This window comes from Dermochelys coriacea, chromosome 2 (genome assembly GCF_009764565.3).
Source record: "Dermochelys coriacea isolate rDerCor1 chromosome 2, rDerCor1.pri.v4, whole genome shotgun sequence".
NCBI lineage: Eukaryota > Metazoa > Chordata > Testudines > Dermochelyidae > Dermochelys > Dermochelys coriacea.
The window spans coordinates 36,549,622-36,570,339 of record NC_050069.1 but is presented as its reverse complement, the minus strand read 5'-3'; the positions used below and the strand labels follow the sequence as shown (position 1 = coordinate 36,570,339).

Genomic DNA, 20,718 nt, shown 5'->3' with positions numbered 1-20,718 from the left:
AGGTTATAGAATACTGTAGACTATCTGGATTCACGTGCTAAGTAAGAAGGGCGGACAAGAGTTGAATGAAGCGAATGGATAGACTGTGAATTTTTAGTTCTTTAAAATCACTAAACATTATCTATATATTTATTTATATTGTTTAGTGTACATTTTTTCTCAAATATATTTCTTTTAAAAACGGTATGTGCTTTGATTTCTATGCACCATCTTTTCTCATCCTTACTGAAAACATTATGAATTAACATATTTTGCTAATCTCCTCCCCAGTTTGCAAATTGTCCTGCGATCTTCAAGGTGCACTATTATTTTAATCAAAGCAGCATTACTTTAACTGACTTAAGTATTCTTCTTTGGTTCAGAAGCCTTAATTAATTACTGTTGAACTATATAGAGTGTGCCAATACATGCATAGACCATTTGCCTGGTCTAATTATACGGCGTGTGACTTACCCACTGAATGCATCCGATGTAGTGAGCTGTGGCTCACAAAAGCTTATGCTCAAATAAATGTGTTAGTCTCTAAGATGCTAAAGGTACTCCTTTTCTTTTTGTGAAGACAGACTATCACGGCTGCTACTCTGAAACTTACCCTACTTTGTAGTTTCATTATAAACAACAGAAGGAAATGGTGAGGATATTTTATTTAAGACCAAAAGCCTTCAAGTTTTGCAAAGGTTAAAATAATCCAAAGGGATTTTTTTTTCAAAGCTCCTTGATGGTCACTAAAGCATAATAAAGGAGGAAGGGTCATGTGCAAAGCTAATTCTGCTGTGTTGTTTTTTAAAAATCTGAACATCTAACACCTACTTGGATCTTAAAATATCTAATTTAGAGTGTTCTTTTTGTTGTTTTTGTTTGGTTTTTTTAATAAAGAAAAATCAAGCTATTTTAATTATTTTTCCATCTTAGGTTTTTTATTTTTTTTTACATCTCTAAAAAGATCACCTTTAGAGACTGAGACTTATGTGTTCAAAAGAGAAGGAGTGAAGATCACTGTGAGATCTTCAAATAATTGCTGGTTCAATCATTCATTAATCAGGATTTTCAGTTTATAGTTATCAGGCTAAAGTCATCCATTAACTGCAGTAGGCTAACACTTGGGATGAAGTTGATCCTCAAAGTAGGCAATGCATGAGAATAAAGAGAATGAAAATCAACTGCTGTCAGTTGTATAATAGCAAAAATATTTAAGGGTTGATATCAAATTACTAAACACTGGATGCTCAGAAAATATTGAAAAAAGAATGGAAGCCAGAAAAATGACATCAAACCAATTGCGATGCAATTACTCAAGGAATACTGTGGGAGAGGTCCTTGTACTGGGAAACTATATGGAGACAGGAGGACAGTAACTAACTACTGAAGGCTAATCCTGTACCTAATGTACCTTTAATTTGTAATTTTTAAATTTATGTATTTACTAATTCAAGATTAATCTATTAACTGTATATAATTTTCTAAACAGCATTTTTAAGTCAATAAACATTTTATATTTAAGTAAAAACAAAACTTTTTAGCTGTGTGTGACACACTTTAAAACAGGGGTCGGCAATCTTTCACAAGTGGTGTGCCGAATCTTCATTTATTCACTCTATGGTTTCGCGTGCCAGTAGTACCTTTTAACATTTTAGAAGGTCTCTTTCTATAAGTCTTTAATATATAACTAAACTATTGTTGTATCTAAAATAAATAAGGGTTTTTAAATGTTTAAGAACTTCATTTAAAATTAAATTAAAATGCAGAGCCCCACAGAGTGGTGGCCAGGACCCAGGCAGTGTGAGTGCCACTGAAAATCAGCTTGCGTGACGCCTTTGGCTTTAAACGTCAAACATGTATGGATCCATACAGAAAAAAAGTCAAAACTAAATGTGTTTGAGGGATAAAAATCACAGTTGTTTAAAGTAGGAATAATCTTAGCTTCACAACAAATAGAGAACTATATCCATTACTCTTTCTACTGCATATATAAACCAGTATATAATTATTTCACTTTTGGCCTCAGAGGTGCAAGGCATCTCCAATTCCCACTGGTCAGCATCTCTGAAAATCAGATGAGCAATGCATAGTAGTGACAGCTGTGGGTGCTCAGAACTTCTAAAACTTAGACCATATATATCTCATATTCAGCATTTCCTTTACCGAATGTAAATTTGAGGACTAAAATAAATGCACAGTATAATCCATATGATGTGGCACATGGAATGCCTTTTATAAAGTTTTTGCTATTCCAGGTTTTTGAGATCCTGGTCTGGATAATGTTCTAATTGCTTCAGCACATGACAGTCTCCTCTGGGATGTGAAAAACTCCTTTTTGGAGCTCTTTGAGATTCAGAATGGTCCTCTGACGGTGTTTCTAAAATACATTTATTCCATGCAAGTTCCAACGGCAGTGTGGTGCAGGGTCTTAAGGAATCTTGTTTTGGGTGGCCCGCTGTTTTATTCTCTTCGTCTAGCTGAGCTTAAAAGTCACATTTAGCAAGATAATTTTATTCTGAAATTATCAATTGATTTGATATGATATTATGAAAATAAATGTATGAGTCATAGGATATTCAGAACCATACAATCTCTCACTGACCAGTTAGCAAAAAACACTTCTTCTGTCACTCCAAATACAAATGAAACAGACTATCAAATAGCACACACTGAAACTCTGACTTCACAAAATCCTTTGTTGAGTTCCAAGGTAAAGTTATCAAAGAAAGCTTTTAGATTTTGTCCAGTGATAATCAGTATTCATATATTGGAAGAAGTTGGTCAGTATTTTTGACTTCTGTTAGGAATGTTCTGCCATTCATTGCTTTCAGTGGTATGTCCGGCACTATTTTCCTCAGACTAAAATCTGAAAGAAAGTTTTCAGTGGTGCGAGTCACTGTGTATGCTGTTACATTCAGTTCACATCAAACACTATTCCACATGACGTGGGCAACATTTTATGGACACTTTGTGTGAAAGACTGTTTTTTCTCTTTCAAATGTAAGAATTTGTTTACATCTAAGTAAGCGTGATATTGAATGTGAATAGGCTACCGGCCAAATCTAGCTGTTCCTACATTTAACTGTTGTTATAATTAAAACAATATTACCACAGATAATGTTTTTTCCAGTGAATATTTTTTAGTCCTTAGTTCTAACATTCAAGAATAAGGTAATGCTGGCTTCCCATATTCTCTCTTTGTTTTCTTATTAGCTTATTATATGAGCCTGTGAACCCCCTTCTAGACCTTTATCAAATGGTTTTTTTATGGTAAGAAACAAATGCTTTTCTCCTTCTGTAACTGCATTGGCAGTCTGAAGCCACTCAAGACAATCTGTTGAGGTCTGGGCCTCCTGCAGCAGATTTGGCCTGGCTGCCCCTCTGTCCCAAATTTTAGTGAATGGCACTGTGACCTGACGCACAAATCCACTCAAATTTAGCCTATGTCATGGAGGGTGAGCTGGGTCAACTCTGCTGCTCTTGGCAGCTTCCCAGAAATCTGATGCCCAAGGCAACTGCCTAGTTTGCCTTTAGTCAGACCAGCCCCTGCTGCTTAGTGAAGGCTGAGGCTGGAATGACAAACAGGTTACAGGGCAAAACTCAGTTAAAACATATAAACTGAGGCCTGGACTGTATCTGTAAGATCCATGAACAATGGGATCCTCCTACATGTGGAAAGTTACTTGGTCTCCTCTACAGGACTACAACGTCTCCTCCTGACAAACCCCATGGAGGGTGTTCCATGAATGTTGAGTCCTTTGCCATGGAAATGTGTGGAGGTGGGGCAGGCCAGGCGTGGAGTTACACTGAACTCTCTCAAGTCCCAGAGGGCTTAGGCATAATTATCTTTCTCATATAACAGTATTATCTAGGCAGTTATATCTGCTATGTAGACCACTGGAGGCAACCATGGTCAAGAGAAATCTTTTATATTGCAGCTCCAGTGGAACCCCACTGCCAGCAAGACAGGTAGGGAAATGTTGAGGGGCATAGACAGTGAGGGGGAAAGCACAGATGGTTTCCTAAAATCTGCAAAGTGTGTGGGGTAGGCTCCCACAGGAGACAAAAGGTTTTTCAGTAGCTTCCCTAATGAGACAATTTGGAAGGATTTTGGAGGGGGGTGGAGGGAAGGTTCCTTGCAGAGATTTCCTCCCCCAGACCTCCTCCCAATGGTTTTAAGCATGGGAAGGGTGGATGTGGTCCAAAGTAAGGAAGTTTAATAGTCTGTCCCAGAACTACATGGGATCTGTCCTGGGTCTGGTTCTAATCAATATCTTCATAACTGATTTGGGTAATAACATAGAGAGTACTCTTATAAAGCTTGCAGACAATACCAAGCTGGGAGGGGGTTGCAAGCACTTTGGAGGACAGGATTAAAATTCAAAAGAATCTTGAGAAACTGGAGAAATGGTCTGAAATAAATAGGATGAAATTAAATACGGACAATACAAAGTACTACACATAGGAAGGAATAATCAATAGCAATAGCAGGGAATGGATCATTTGATGATTGCCTATTCTGTTCATTCCCTCTGAAGCACCGGGTATTGGCTGCTATCGGAAGACAGGATACTGGGCTAGATGGACCTTTGGTCTGACCCAGTAGGGCCATTCTTACGTTCCTGAGCAAAAATACAAAATGGGAAATGACTGTCTAGGAAAGAGATGTGGGATTATAATGGATCACAAACTAAATATGAGTCAACCATGTAATACTGTTGCCAAAAAAACCAATCATTCTGGGATGTATTAACAGAAGTGTTGTAGGCAAGACACTAGAAGTAATTCTTCTACTCTACTGAGCACTCGTAGGGCCTCAACTGGAGTACTGTGTCCAGTTTTGGGCATCACATTTTGGGAAAGATGTGGACAAATTGCAAAAAGTCCAGCAGAGTGCAACAAAAATGATTAAAGGTGTAGAAAACTTGACCTACAAGGAAAGACTGAAAAAACTGTGTTAAATATTTTCAAAGTTCAGTACAAGCACTAGTTATAATCTTTCCAATTCCATCTCTTCTGTGAGATGGAGATAATAATTAAATATTAATAATATACCTATTTCACAGAAGAGGAAATTTGTTCATAGAGAAGACACACAATTTACCCATGGCACACAGTAAGTCAGTGCTACAACCAGTATTAGAACTCTGAAATTCTTATCTCACAACTCCATACTCTGTCCAGTAGCTTATATTGCCTCTTTTTTTGTAATACAAAAGGTGTGCTATAAATATCCTGATAAGGCTTTAGGGAAAATGGCAGAAATAGATTTTTAAAGTGGTGTAAATCTTGTGGCACGCTTGAAAGCAGATTCTGTTGTTTGTCCAGGCTTCTGTAAAAGTCACAGTTGTAGTTGCTCAACCAGTGTTTTATGGGTTTTTTTCTCTCCTGCTGGTAATAGCTCAACTTACCTGATCATTCTCGTTACAGTGTGTATGGTAACACCCATTGTTTCATGTTCTCTGTGTATACAAAATCTCCCCACTGTATCTTCTACTGCATGCATCCGATGAAGTGAGCTGTAGCTCATAAAAGCTTATGCTCAAATAAATTTGTTAGTCTCTAAGGTGCCACAAGTACTCCTTTTATTTTTCCCTCTGTGTCGCTGTCATATTTCTTTTAATTTTTATGCAACAGTTTTTTATGGAAATCAGTGATAGTTCAACTGAGGTGTAACTAAGATTTACTGTTTTTACATTCCATATCCCAAAAGGACTCTTTAGTGAAAACTAAAATAAATCAAACCATGGACAATTCTGTTCAGAATTTTGAAGTACTTGTACTTATCAAATATTGTATTTTTAGTGCACTTTAGTTTATATTAATAGGCGGAATGAACTGCAAACGCAAAGGACATTTTACATCTCTGCTTCAACCATTTATTTGAAGACAGGTGTAAAAGTGTAGAAAACTTGACCCACAAGCCTTTTAGCCACTTATTTCATACTGTATTTTAGAGTTTATTTTTGTATTTTAGGACAGATTTAAATTTTAGAGTGAGCTGCAAACAAAAAATATTGACTTGCATTACATCCTTAGCTTGAAACCAAGTTTATCTGTAGTTTGCAAGTAACTGAATATGATGCAGAATAGTCCAAGGTGGAGAGGATTAACTAGAGGGAATTCCATCACTGTTAGCTCTGACGAATCCATTATTTGGTAAATTGGACCTGTTTCCCACTTATATAGAAAGAACCAATAATGTGCACAATGTGTTACTTTGCTATTTCCCCCCCACACACACACACTCCTGGTGGAATTTAGCCCTTGAATGTTATTGATGATTTTATAATAGAAACTAATATATGTGGCCCCTTTACACAGCTCTGGCAGTGAAAAGGGGCTTTGAAGTGGCATAAATTACATTTACATCCACTTTAAAGCCCCTTTATGCTACCCCAGTGGTGTACAGGGGGTGGGAGGGGGAGGTGTCTAAGCATAAATGACCAACAGGCTCAAGTAGGTTTATCATTGACAAGGAATATGCATAATTTAAAATGTAGTGCATGGAATATCTGTTTTTCTGTTCTAATAAAAATATAGTGATACATAGCCTTGTGAAATATAAGGAAAATGATGTAATATGAGTGGCTGAATATCAATGCAGCATGTGCTGTTACAGACAAAATTTGCCACAGGGTATGTCTTCACTGCAATGTAAGCACAGAGTTAGTAAAACTCAATAGTTTTGGTGGACTTCCAAAGCATGAGTGCAGTGTGGCTGCATCTACACTGCAAAGCAACAGGGCTTGAACCCTAGGCTTCAGCTTGAGTCAGGTGGAGATCCTCCACCTCCGTGGGATCCTGGGACCCTGGGTCAGTGCGATTTGTGTGTAGACAGAAGTTAGGCTTGGGCCTAATTTCGAACCCTAGGCTTACATTGCAGGGTAGGCATACCCCTAGACTCATTTTAACATTCAATTGTGTACTCTCTTGTGGAAATTTTAATGTCAGTTTTTTCTTGTTTAGTTGCTCACGGAAGAAGAGAGAGGTTTTCTTCATTTATTTGGCTCTTTCTCTTTTTTCATTTGGTCATATCTAACAACTTATTAGAAATACTAGATTATAATGATTTGGAAATAAAAAATGTGATCACTTTAAAAATAGCTTGCAGATTACAAATACCCAAGAATCACGTTTTTTTTTGTTATAAGTGCAGAGTTCCATCCAAATGTGATTCTTTAGCCTAGTGGAAGAATAATAATATTGAGCATTTATAACTTCTTCTTATCTAGACATGAATATTCCTTTCAAGAGACCAACTCAATAAAAATTTGCTCCCATGACCAGATCCTGCATGAACGTCCGTTAGACGCTTTGCATTCAGACCCTACATAATAATAATTTATTACTGAGGAGTTAATACATAACATTAAAAACAGTTAATGTTTCATTTACTGGGCATGATATATATGGGCATAAAAGAGCCCGTCAGGAAGCTGCACTTGTATGAGTTCTACAGCAGTTTTGTCAGCTTGATGCCTTTATTTTTTTTTTTTTTTTTTTGCCTTCTCGCAGACTGTTGTTGAATAATTCATTAAAGACAGGTTTCAGAGGAGCAGCCGTGTGAGCCTGTATTCGCAAAAAGAAAAGGAGGACTTGTGGCGCCTTAGAGACTAACAAAAATAAATGTGTTAGTCTCCAAGGTGCCACACGTCCTCCTTTTTTCATTCACTAGGTTTACAACAGTAAAAACCAGCCCTTTTTGACGCGAGCCAGGGCTTTGGGGTGTTTTGTGCTTAACAGCCAAGGGCTCCGTAGTCTATTAATAATGCAAACAGGTTGCACCGCCCAGGAGCCGGTGATTCTAAATGTTGGGGTACCATTTAGCAAGGGGGGGGGAGTAAAAACGCGGACAAAGCACCCGCTATGAAGGCCAACGGGAGTGCTGACAAGACACGTGACGATTAGTGACTGAGCCGCGGCTCCCTGGGAGCCCCCTATCGAAAAAGTAAAGGAGACCGACAAATGGGATAAAAGAAACCCTGGACCCCCGCCGCTCTCAGCCTGCGGCCCTTTCCCCGCAGAGAGGCCCCAGCTTCTGGTCTGGGGGGGGACTCGCTCGCTCGCTCGCTCGCTGGGGTAACTATCAAGCGGGGGAGGAGCCGTCAGAGCGGCTGGTGAGCGCCGGCGGAACGGGCTGGCGGGTCTCCTGCCTTCCCGCCGAGCCGTCGCTCTTGACTCCCAGCCGCCACCTGGGCGCTCAGCCGGCGCGCTGCACGCGACGGGGCTTTGGCTGCGGCCCGCGGCAGCGGTGCCGGAGGCCGGGCTGGGCAGGACGCCGCCGCCCGCTCTCCCTCCCCTGAGCCAGCCGCAGAGGGCAGAGAAGAGCTGGGTCGAGCGCCGCTGACGGCCGTAGCCCGGGGAAAGGGGCCGCCCGCTGCCCGCCGCCGAGGCTCCGGCGGCGGCGGCTGCCGGGCTGCGCAAGCCGCCAAGACGCCGCGCTTCTTGTACCGCGCCAAAGGCAGGTCCGGCTCGTCCAGGATGGGCCGGCAGGGGCCGCGCGCGGGGCGCAGCGTGGAGAGGTCCCCGAGCCGGAGCAGCCTCTCGGCCTCTTTCGAGGCGCTCGCCGTCTACTTCCCCTGCATGAGCTCCCTGGAGGAGGAGGACGATGGCGGTGAGCAGCCGGGCGGCGCGGGGATGGGCGCTGCAGGGGGAGCTCGGCTGGAAGGGGGCGGCGGGGATGCCCCGTGCGGCGTAGCCCACTCCCGGGAGCTGTCCGAGGCGGGGGGGGGGGGGCGACGCGGGGCAGGAGTGAGAGCAGAGAGCGCGCCGCCCTCCCCGTGTGCCGGGGGCTCCGCTCCGCGCTGCCCGGCTGGCGAGCGCGCTGCGCCGTGCCCCGCGCCGGCCGGGGGGGCGATGTCCCTGAAATCCTCCAGCAAGCGGTCAGAAGTGTCCCTTTTGCGGTTTAAAGCCGTGCTTGCCTCCTTACAGGACGGGGCGACTAACGCGCAAAACCAGCTCGGTGCTTTATTGTCCGGCTTCGCTTTCCCCCATTTAGATGAGAATAGTGCTGAGTCCGGGTTGTTTTCCGTTTTCAAATTGCTGCTGCTTTACATTCCGAACGCCCCGAGTCTATCGAATTGACTCTGGTGTGTGCTATTACAGCTCATAATACGCCAGGGACTCTGTGTTCAGACTGTAATTAATGACACGCTGATTTGTGAGCTGCAGCTCACGAAAGCTTACGCTCTAATAAATTTGTTAGTCTCTAAGGTGCCACAAGTCCTCCTTTTCTTTTTTCAGAACTGAGCTGTAATTTAGAAGGAGCCTTTTACGCGGTCAATGAAACCGTTAAGAGTAATTTTGATATTAGATCATTTGCGACGCATTATTTATCCAGTAAACTGTTTCTGGGTTTTTTCGGTTTTATTTTCTTTAGTAAACTGTCTGGAGAGCAGTAAATACAGTCTCAATATTGAGCTTGCCAAGGGTTCTTACTCTGTAGTTAACACACCAGTTCCAAGAGAGTTACAATCCGTTTTGAATAATTAAATACTGTCCCTATTTAACACTTCCTTAGTAATTCATTTTATGCATATAGGCAGAAGACCTAGTTTTAGAGCCAGATCCTGTAAATCCTGGCTCATGTAAATAATCTCCCTTCATGAAAGTAGCCCCAGTCAATTCAGTAGGACTATTAGCATAAATATGAATTACTTATGTGAGTTACAGGATCAGACCCTTACCAGAAAAATAATGGAAATGTATTTTCCCAAATAACAGTAGTAAGTTAATTCAAGTCAGATTTGACTTTAGTTAAACTAGATGATTATAATGGAAAATTAGGAATACGGAGCTACCTAATGAACACAGAACCTGAAAAACGAAATTGTATCTTTATCATTTACCATTTGGAGTGCATGCATAGAAAATGTATGTACTTATGCATAATACCAAATTCTTGCTTGGCTACAAATGAAAAAAATAAATTGGCATTTTCATAATTTTACAGGTAGAACTATTTTAAATTTCATTGGCATTTATCACAAGGAATTTAAGGTTTATGTTTAAAGAAATAGTAATTAAAATATGCTCCAAAAATTTCTGTTAAAAACATGTTGTTTTTAAAGCAATTAAATTACCGTCAGTTATGCTAAATGTATTTAGAGTTTCTGTTAAGAGAACATCTCTGTACATTTCAGAACAGTTATTCTTTCATTTTCTAGCATAGGTTATAGTTATTATATGTATCCTGTCTCATCACCGTGGTATTGGTGCACCTAGTTATTTTATTTATTTTTACTTACTTTGTTTCTCTTACTAATAATTACTATTCAGCAGGTGCCTTTGTATGTTAAGAACTGAGGATTGGTAATTTAATGAAATTTCAACCACCTTAAAGAACTTTTTCCAACGAATGGATAGTAAGTCAGTAGAGGAACAACTAGAATATCTAATTAAAAATCAATTGACATATATATAATCCTTCCTTTTCTTACTTTGTAATATCAGTTTGTATATTTTCCCATCCTGGTTGTTTTTGACTCTCTATTGGAACACACTTTTCAGTATTTTGTTAACCTCTAGTAACTGACCATATTCTGAGTTCAACCATAATCAACAATGATTCTCATAAAGAAAAGGAGTACTTGTGGCACCTTAGAGACTAACAAATTTAAATTTAAATTTGTTAGTCTCTAAGGTGCCACAAGTACTCCTTTTCTTTTTGCGAATACAGACTAACACGGCTGCTACTCTGAAACCAATGATTCTCATGTAATTTAAATGAGACCATTGAAATATGTTTCCCATATAATTTGTGTGAATTTGGGTTTCTGCTGCCTAACATTTTGGATACACATGAGGAGATAAAGGGAGTGAAAAGGCGTGGAAGTCAAATTTATCTCTCAAACACAGTCAGTGAATCTGTGAAACTAGACATTAGATCTATAGGATGGGCTCCAAGTAGCCTCCGCACACGGATCAGGATCTGCCATATTCTGAAATATTTTATATCATGACTTTGATGTGTTGTCAGATCCCATAAGTAGGTGCGGTTTGAGCCAAAGTGAGCAGTATACACAAACAATCTCTCCCCTCCATGATCTTTGCCTGCAGTCATCTGAAAGGGCAGATCCCAAATTCATTTCATGAGTAAAGTGTTCCAGCCCCAAGGTGGAATAACTGCTGCATGTGATGCGTAGGGAAAAGATAGATGTCTCACCGTATGAGCTTTTACAAAAATTTTCAGCTAAATGAGACATACTAGTACAAATGGAAAATCTGTCTTTCGGGACATTAGTGTGGATATGTGAAACTGACTAGAGGACCTTTGGTCCATAAACCATTGAATTGATACATATATGTATTTTTACATCTGGAAAAATACAGTGTGGATAATAATCTTTATTTTAGAAGTGAGCAAAGTGTAAGTCAATCAAATTTATTAAGAGTTAAACTACTATTTTTAATACCATGTTTGAGTGAACATAGCCCAAGGGAAATTGATTATAGAAAGATTTAGGTCCTGACTGCCCACGACAGCCAAGTTGTGCTCAAATATAGTGGAGAAGGATGGACACAGGGAGCTCCCTGATTCAGAATCACCTGACCCTCAGTGCAAGTTAGGTCCTGCCCATAGGCAGTCTTAATTTATATCAGAGAGAATTTATGACAGTTGCCAATTGAGTGTAACAAAGCTTGCTCTACTTCACCACATCCCCTCCTCAGCCTGTCTTCAAGAATGCCCCCGGGGGTGGCGGTTGAGCATAGAAGGTGGCAGAGGTAACTCAGAGTTCCCTTGCACAGGGAGAATTCCCCACTGGCAATCTCCAGCCACTTTAAGACTACTTTGCGCCACTTAGCAGACTGGAAAAGCTAGCCCTTAGTCAGTATTTATCAAGCACATTGTATTGCTGAGATATAATGATTGTAACAATCACGAATAAGAGCTAAGAAATTGAGCAACTTTTACAGTATACAGAGTGCTTTATGTTTCCTAGTTGCCTCTCTGTTGAAGAATCTATGATGTTTCAGCCAGTTATTTATTCTCAATAACATTTTATTTCATTATTATTTTTATTTATGGTATGTATAGTAAAAAAAACATTATTAAAGCTAATTCTAGATTAGACAGCCAGAGAGACGTGTATGGTGGACACATACACCCCCCCACACACACACCAGTAGACATCCATATGGTATTAGAGCAAAGCTTGAGTCACATATAGATGCTATCAAAGGATTTTTTTTAACATTAATGTGTCACATTATCTGAAAGTTAAAGTTTAGCCCCTACTGAAAGAAGTGTTTGATATTTGGAACAAAATTAAATCACGTTTAGCATGGAGAAAAGTTTGGGTGACAATCTCCATCTGTCTCATCCAGCGACTTTTGAATATGAAATCCTGGCCCCAAAATGAATGGGAATTTTGACATTGACTTCTAGAACTCAGGAATTTACCCTGTGACTTGAGTTTGTTAGAAACCTTTTTAGATGGCCACACTTCCACAGTGTGAGATTGTTCCATGATGTAAAAATGGTGAGTTTGAGTTTGCTGAGCTTTTTCTGGGCTCTGGCAGAACGAAGGCCTGATTTTCACTACCACAAGTATGTCCACACCACAGTGTGGACACAGCCTGATTTTCACTGCAGTGTGTAACTTCACACATCTTACATGCCAGCAATGCCACCATCAGTCTAGACCAGTGGTTCCCAAACTGGGGTTTGCAAAATGTTACAGGGGGTTCTCAGGAAAAAATTCTTTAATGGTGGACAGAGCTGTCCCTAGGGACCCTGGGCAGCATGGGGCCGGCAGCCTGGAGCTCCTGGACTTCCAAGAGCTAAACAGATCAAAGCAAGCATATCTGTCACACTGAGGAGATTTAAACTTCAAGACTCCTTATAAGAAATGGAAAGGGAGGTGGATATTTTTTGCTGTTTTTAAAATTAAATAGGCAGCTAGTGTTGTTTTTAAAATTATTATGAAGAACAAGCTTAAGGTTTGTTGTAACATGCGTTATTTGCCTGGACTGCTCAAGACCTGAATGCTTGCATAGGAGGAACTCTTTGAGTTGTCTTCTTAAATACCTTCATGCTGTTTCACATCTGATACTCCTTGATAAAACATAGGAGTCTTGTCCTATAACAGGCTTATTCAAAGTGATACAAGCTACGAAAGTGAGATCTTGGAAGAGTGTTGCGGTTTTCATAATGTAATACAAATACTGTAATGATAAATAATAATAAATAGTGTGTAATAAGCATGTCATAAAAACAAATTTTATATTTCCAAGATCACTGCTTTTATAATTTATATTCAGGTAAAGGAGAAAATCCCTGGAAATATTCATTTTTAGAAGGGGGTTCGTGAGACTTGCTTGACATTTTATTGAAGGGGGTTCATAGGTTATTAAAGTTTGGGAACCACTGGTCTAAGTGGCACTGATGGTATGTGTGCTTCCATATCATAGAAATGTTACCTGACCTAGATAGGTTTCAGAGTAGCAGCCGTGTTAGTCTGTATTCGCAAAAAGAAAAGGAGTACTTGTGGCACCTTAGAGACTAACAAATTTATTTGAGCATAAGCTTTCGTGAGCTACAGCTCACTTCATCGGATGCATTTGGTGGAAAAAACAGAGGAGAGATTTATATACACACACACACACACACAGAGAACATGAAACAATGGGTTTATCATACACACTGTAAGGAGAGTGATCACTTAAGATAAGCCATCACCAGCAGCAAAGGGGGGGAAGAAGAAGAAAACCTTTCATGGTGACAAGCAAGGTAGGCTAATTCCAGCAGTTAACAAGAATATCAGAGGAACTGTGGGGGGTGGGGTGGGAGGGAGAAATACCATGGGGAAATAGTTTTACTTTGTGTAATAACTCATCCATTCCCAGTCTCTATTCAAGCCTAAGTTAATTGTATCCAGTTTGCAAATTAATTCCAATTCAGCAGTCTCTCGTTGGAGTCTGTTTTTGAAGCTTTTTTGTTGAAGTATAGCCACTCTTAGGTCTGTGATCGAGTGACCAGAGAGATTGAAGTGTTCTCCAACTGGTTTTTGAATGTTATAATTCTTGACGTCTGATTTGTGTCCATTCATTCTTTTACGTAGAGACTGTCCAGTTTGGCCAATGTACATGGCAGAGGGGCATTGCTGGCACATGATGGCATATATCACATTGTAGATGCGCAGGTGAACGAGCCTCTGATAGTGTGGCTGATGTGATTAGGCCCTATGATGGTATCCCCTGAATAGATATGTGGACAGAGTTGGCAACGGGCTTTGTTGCAAGGATAGGTTCCTGGGTTAGTGGTTCTGTTGTGTGGTGTGTGGTTGCTGGTGAGTATTTGCTTCAGATTGGGGGGCTGTCTGTAAGCAAGGACTGGTCTGTCTCCCAAAATCTGTGAGAGTGATGGGTCGTCCTTCAGGATAGGTTGTAGATTCTTGATGATGCATTGGAGAGGTTTTGGTTGGGGGCTGAAGGTGATGGCTAGTGGCGTTCTGTTGTTTTCTTTGTTGGGCCTGTCCTGTAGTAGGTGACTTCTGGGTACTCTTCTGGCTCTGTCAATCTGTTTCTTCACTTCAGCAGGTGGGTATTGTAGTTGTAGGAATGCATGATAGAGATCTTGTAGGTGTTTGTCTCTGTCTGAGGGGTTGGAGCAAATGCGGTTATATCGTAGCGCTTGGCTGTAGACAATGGATTGAGTGGTATGATCTGGATGAAAGCTAGAGGCATGTAGGTAGGAATAGCGGTCAGTAGGTTTCCGATATAGGGTGGTGTTTATGTGACCATCGCTTATTAGCACCGTAGTGTCCAGGAAGTGGATCTCCTGTGTGGACTGGTCCAGGCTGAGGTTGATGGTGGGATGGAAATTGTTGAAATCATGGTGGAATTCCTCAAGAGCTTCTTTTCCATGGGGTCCAGATGATGAAGATGCCATCAATGTAGCGCAAGTAGAGTAGGGGCATTAGGGGACGAGAGCTGAGGAAGCGTTGTTCTAAGTCAGCCATAAAAATGTTGGCATACTGTGGGGCCATGCGGGTACCCATCGCAGTGCCGCTGATTTGAAGGTATATATTGTCACCAAATGTGAAATAGTTATGGGTTAACATATGCAATGTACATATGCAATGTAGCTACTTGCGCTACATTGATGACATCTTCATCATCTGGACTAGTTAAGCCAACCTAAACCCCGGTAGAGACACTGCTAGCTCAAAGGAAGAATTCATTCGGGGGGGGGGGGTGAATTAACTACAGGGACAGAAAAACACCTTCCGCCACTTAACACGTATAAGCTATTGTGCTCCAGCAGAACAGCTGCAGCACCATAAATGTGCTGCAGTAGTGTCTGTAGTGTAGACAAGCTCCCACTTTAACTGGCTTATCAGACCAGGTTTTGATTGCCAAAATGTGGCATAGGAGCTGGAGTACACCAGTGAATCTACTCTGGTTAAGAGAAACACATTCTAACATAGTGAAAAGAGATTAATTCTGATTAGGAGCTGCTCCCCATTTGCCCCCCAGCAGCCCTCCCTTGGGCCTTCTCATCCTATACCCCTTCGGACTGGGGACCTCCTCCCCTTGCAACCTTTCCCAGAGGACCCAGGCATCTCCCTGCCTCCGACCCTTCCCCACATGCCAGAACCCCAGTCGGAGTATAAGGGATTCAGCTTGGGGTTTGGTTTTTTCATAAAAACACCCCACCCAGTTCCTTGCAGTTGGTCATAAAAATACCCCACCCAGCCCCCTGCACTCTGGACTCGCAGGTTTTTGCAGTTTGGCTTTTTTCATAAAAACACTTTTTTACTTCCTCTGCTAAATGGTATTGTGATATTGGTGTATGATTTTAAACAGCAGCTTGGCAAAGCTGCCTAGAAGATGCACTGAATCAGCAAAGCTCTCAGTTGCCCTGGACCTAGTCCCTTCCTGACCAGCGTCACCTGCTTTTTTCAGTTGTTCTGGCAGAGCTGGAGGTGATTTCAAGCAGCTTGTACCTCTGTCCCCAACCCCAAGTGGACTTAACCAACTACACTCAGATACCGTGGTGATGAATGCGACATAGATCTCTAGATCTTCTTTTAAAAATGTTGAAACAGTTTGAGCAAAACTAAAAATGTGACTGAAAATAACTTGCATATTCTGGGACCCAAGTCTACCAGGAAAACCAAGGGAGAAAATTAGAAAAGATCTGCTGGCTGACTGACATTTATTAGACCTATTAGCGTCAGAGCATAACACAACCTGAATATTTGATTTAAGTGACTGGATAGAGCTTTAAAACTTTTGACTTAGATGATGTTTCACAAATGGTCAGAATAGTAAAACTCCGTGGCCCCATTGTTTCAGCTGGAGTTACAAATGTGTAGCAGAACAGTTTGAAAACACCTGCAGTCCCCACTATATTGTGAAACTTGCATTATATCTAGGAGAATGTTTGAGATTAAACCTTGGCAGAAGGGGTCTGTTTAAATAATGTTCTTTGTGCTGGTTGGGATCGTATAGATATTCATCTGTTATATCTCACCTGCAAAAATAGGCTTTAGGATTGTGTCTAATTTGTGTAATGTCAGTAATGTCATCCAACTATTTGGCAAGATTTCTCTCATTAAGTCCTAACAGAGGGTGGTGAGTTATTTAAACACTCTCTACATTGCTCAAAAATGTTACACAGATCCTGCTGATAATGTGTATAATGGTCCTTCGAAACTCTAACAATAAACAAGAGTTGGGTAGAGATTGGTTTTACTATGATTACTGCGTGTTTCAAATGTTTACTTTTCTAATATATGTAAATAGTAATAAAACTGCAATAAAACCAATTTTTAAAATGCAGGATTTCTCCTAAATATATACAACATTTACAGTTTACGAAAGTATATTCTATCCAGGACACTGCAGCAACCACACACCAGACAACAGAACCACTAACCCAGGAACCTATCCTTGAAACAAAGCCCGTTGCCAATTCTGTCCACATATCTATTCAGGGGACACCATCATAGGGCCTAAACACATCAGCCACACTATCAGAGGCTCGTTCACCTGCGCATCTACAATGTGATATATGCCATCATGTGCCAGCAATGCCCCTCTGCCATGTACATTGGTCAAATCGGACAGTCTGTACGTAAAAGAATGAATGGACACAAATCAGACGTCAAGAATTATAACATTCAAAAACCAGTCGCAGAACACTTCAATCTCTCCGGTCACTCAATTACAGACCTGAGAGTGGCTATCCTTCAACAAAAAAACTTCAAAAACAGACTCCAACGAGAGACTGCTGAATTGGAATTAATTTGCAAACTGGATACAATTAATTTAGGCTTGAATAGAGACTGGGAGTGGATGGGTCATTACACAAAGTAAAACTATTTCCCCATGTTATTTCTCCCCCCCCCACCCCACCCCACCCCTCACTGTTCCTCAGACTTTCTTGTTAACTGCTGGAAATGGCCCACTTTGATTATCACCATAAAAGGTTTTCCTCCCCACCCCCACCCCCTTCCTGCTGGTAATAGCTCATTTTAAGTGATCACTCTCCTTACAGCGTGTATGATAAAACCCATTGTTTCATGTTCTCTGCATGTGTATATAAATCTCCCCCCTGTATTTTCCACCGAATGCATCTGATGAAGTGAGCTGTAGCTCACAAAAGCTTATGCTCAAATAAATTTGTTAGTCTCTAAGGTGCCACAAGTCCTCCTTCTCTTTTTGCAGAATTCCTGTTAACATTGATGAGCACATGAAGAGAGTATACCACCTAAAATTATATGAATGCATTTAACAGCATAACCCAGAAATACCATGATCTTAGTAGTTTTGACATAGACTGTCTCTAAAGATGATCAGCTTTTGACCTCTCTAACTAACAAAATTAAAGTCTTGGAGTTGAATGGTTTGAGTGATGGGGATATATATATCTCCTTCTCTAATCCTCGTATAGATTATATAAAATAAGAGTTTTATTCAACGAAATTACTTGCTCTAATTTTTTAGGGATTTTAATAGTTTGGGGTGGGCATGATTCACCACCGCTTTGTACTTTGTGTAGTATGTGCATACACAGTTCAAAGTGGATGTAAAATGGTACCATTCTAATATGGTAGCATTTTGTACTCACTCTGCACAGGTGTAGATGACTATGCAAAGTACAAGGCAGTTGTGAATCAGACCCATGGTGCGTGAGGTTTGAGAACATTACCGTGACTCTGGAAAATAGCCAGGGAGAGTTGCTGTCCATATCCTATTATCAGGAATTGTACATTTGTAAAGAAAAGTAGATTAGGATAATTTAATAAGCCTACATTTCCCATCTACTTATTTTTCTCTCCTAACACCCATTTCTTAGGTTCCAGTGCATGAACCACTCAGTGCAGTAACAATATCAATAAAGACAGGTTTCAGAGTAGCAGCCGTGTTAGTCTGTATTCGCAAAAAGAAAAGGAGTACTTGTGGCACCTTAGAGACTAACAAATTTATTAGAGCATAAGCTTTCGTGAGCATTGTTTCATGTTCTGTGTGTGTGTGTGTGTGTGTGTGTGTGTGTGTGTGTGTAAATCTCTCCTCTGTTTTTTCCACCAAATGCATCCGATGAAGTGAGCTGTAGCTCACGAAAGCTTATGCTCTAATAAATTTGTTAGTCTCTAAGGTGCCACAAGTACTCCTTTTCTAATATCAATAAAGTTAGCCATAGCTAGGTTAAAGTGTTTAGCAGTTAGTTAAAGATAAAAGATCAGAAGTTGTCATTATATTTAGTGTGTGTTGTATATTCCAAAATCAGCAACTGTACTGTAATTTACTTTGCAGAGTGATGAATTGAGGTTTACTCCTTTTAGCTATGGGCAAAAATTTCAGAAAGTGTTGCATCATAAGTATTGTGGGTCTATCCTTGTTTCATTTTGGCCAAATAAGCAATTAAAAATTTGGCACAAGTTAGTTTTTTTGTAGTATATATTTGTGCCTTAATGTCAGAAGTACTTTTTCTGTATAACTATAAAATTGCATTCTTGGTTTATTAACTGTTCCACTTAGATTTTCTTAGTTAAATGATGATCACATGAAATGTGAATTTCAACTATTATAGGTTTTATATTTGTTGTATTTTACAATGAGTCACTTAACAACAATAACAGTTTGATCATTCAACCCTTACTATTTTCACCATTAAAGTAACAAGGGGCAAGACAGAGGGATATATTCTCCTTATAGGTGCACAGGCATACCTGTCACTAATACTAATGCAAATACAAGTGAGTACAGAGAGGAAAAGAGAAAAGGAAGCTGCTCAGAAATACCCAGAAAAAATAAAGGTGTGGTATTGTACAGTTAAAAAGGCAGACGGTCTCTTTTGAGACCATAAGACAACTCTAAATTGACTTCTGTTGAGCGCTTACCAATGATTCCTCATACAACTTTCTTTCAACCCCAATCAAGGGCTGGGGCTGATGAGGGTGTTTTAAATTATTCCAGATTAGGAACCTATACATACACATAAAGGTTTAGGTTATCTTTGGACTGGTAACATCCATGCAACAGCAATGTTCCTCCTTCCACTCAGCCATCACTCCGACCTCTCATCTGAACTGAATCACTTGTTTCAGATAAAATGAATATGGGAAAAGAGGAATATTTTAAAATGAGAAACCACAATAGCCACACTCAGAACAGCTGATGAAATAGGTGCACATGTGCTGAGCCTTGAGCAGCTGTTGCTCTGCTGATTCTTATGCCTCTTCCATAATTTCACAGTAAATCAAGTTGCAACATATGTGTTCATTCTTAATGTATGTTTAGTTGAAGCATCAAGGCAAATAGATTTAGAATTCTCACTCTTCCTTACATGATTAACAACGATTAAGGATAAGACCAAAAGACCATTCTGAAGGTGTATCATAGAGACCTTGTAGAATCATGCACAGTGGAAGTGTTCTATCGTGTTTGCATTAGAGAGTATAACAACACTGAATTGGGAATGATCAGTACTTGAATATAAACTGAACAAAAACTAACACTGAATGGGGCAAAGAACATTTTTTAAAAAGTGTAATATCTCAAGTCTCTTAATGTGAATAGTATGGAGCTTCCGATATTGTGAATCTTTTATGTGGCCTCCACTGTAATGCAGGGTATATGCCTGTTTGGCCATGTAGCTGTGTAAGAATATTCTTTTGTTCCTGTCATAGTAACTGGATTTTAGATCAATTCTGGACCAATGTTGGAAGTCAGCTGTCAACTTCCATTAGTTTAATCTAAATAATAAAACAAGTAGACACTTGGAACAGTACAAGTAGATACAAATGAAATTGTCACCCTTTGCCCTTCATTTTTCAGATCTAATACAAAGCTCTTAGTTCTTGCATTTATGTTTATTGATATTGATCGACATAGTTAGTTTTGATGTAACAAAAACTGATTTTGTTTTATTGGATGATAAATTCATATGAGTGGCCAAAATTTTGCAGCAAAATTAATCATCCTATTATTCATCATATCACTGTAGTGATTAAAAATAAAAGCTTTGGGCAGTATACAGGCTGAAGTCAGCTATTTATACATAGAACAGGACCAAGCAACTGGAATTCAAGCTTCCCTACTCCATTCGCTGAATTTAGAGATACCATTACACCTCAGACACGACCTGGAGTGACCATCTCTAGCCATGAAAGAGGGAAGTTCAGTCTCTATGCCACTTCAGTACTTAGCTCTTTTGTCAAGGCTGTCAACAAGTGTGGCACCTGGGGAATAGATCATAATCCCTAGTCAAATTACTGCTCCCAA

At 40.1% G+C, this 20,718-nt stretch overlaps 1 protein-coding gene across 25 annotated transcripts in view; it reads left to right on the top strand.

Annotated features, from left to right (window-relative positions):
- The window catches only part of RIMS2 (regulating synaptic membrane exocytosis 2), a 786,041-nt gene that overhangs the window by 757,460 nt on the left and 7,863 nt on the right, over positions 1–20,718 (top strand). Inside the window, exon 1 of one of the 25 annotated variants that reach the window (XM_038389649.2) lies at positions 8,053–8,596. The exons of the other annotated variants lie outside the window; for them this stretch is intronic. Within the exon in view, the coding sequence (XP_038245577.1) occupies positions 8,464–8,596 (133 nt within the window). The 5' untranslated portion in view covers positions 8,053–8,463. Of the gene's footprint in view, positions 1–8,052; positions 8,597–20,718 lie in introns of those variants that run through there. 25 annotated transcript variants of the gene reach the window in all.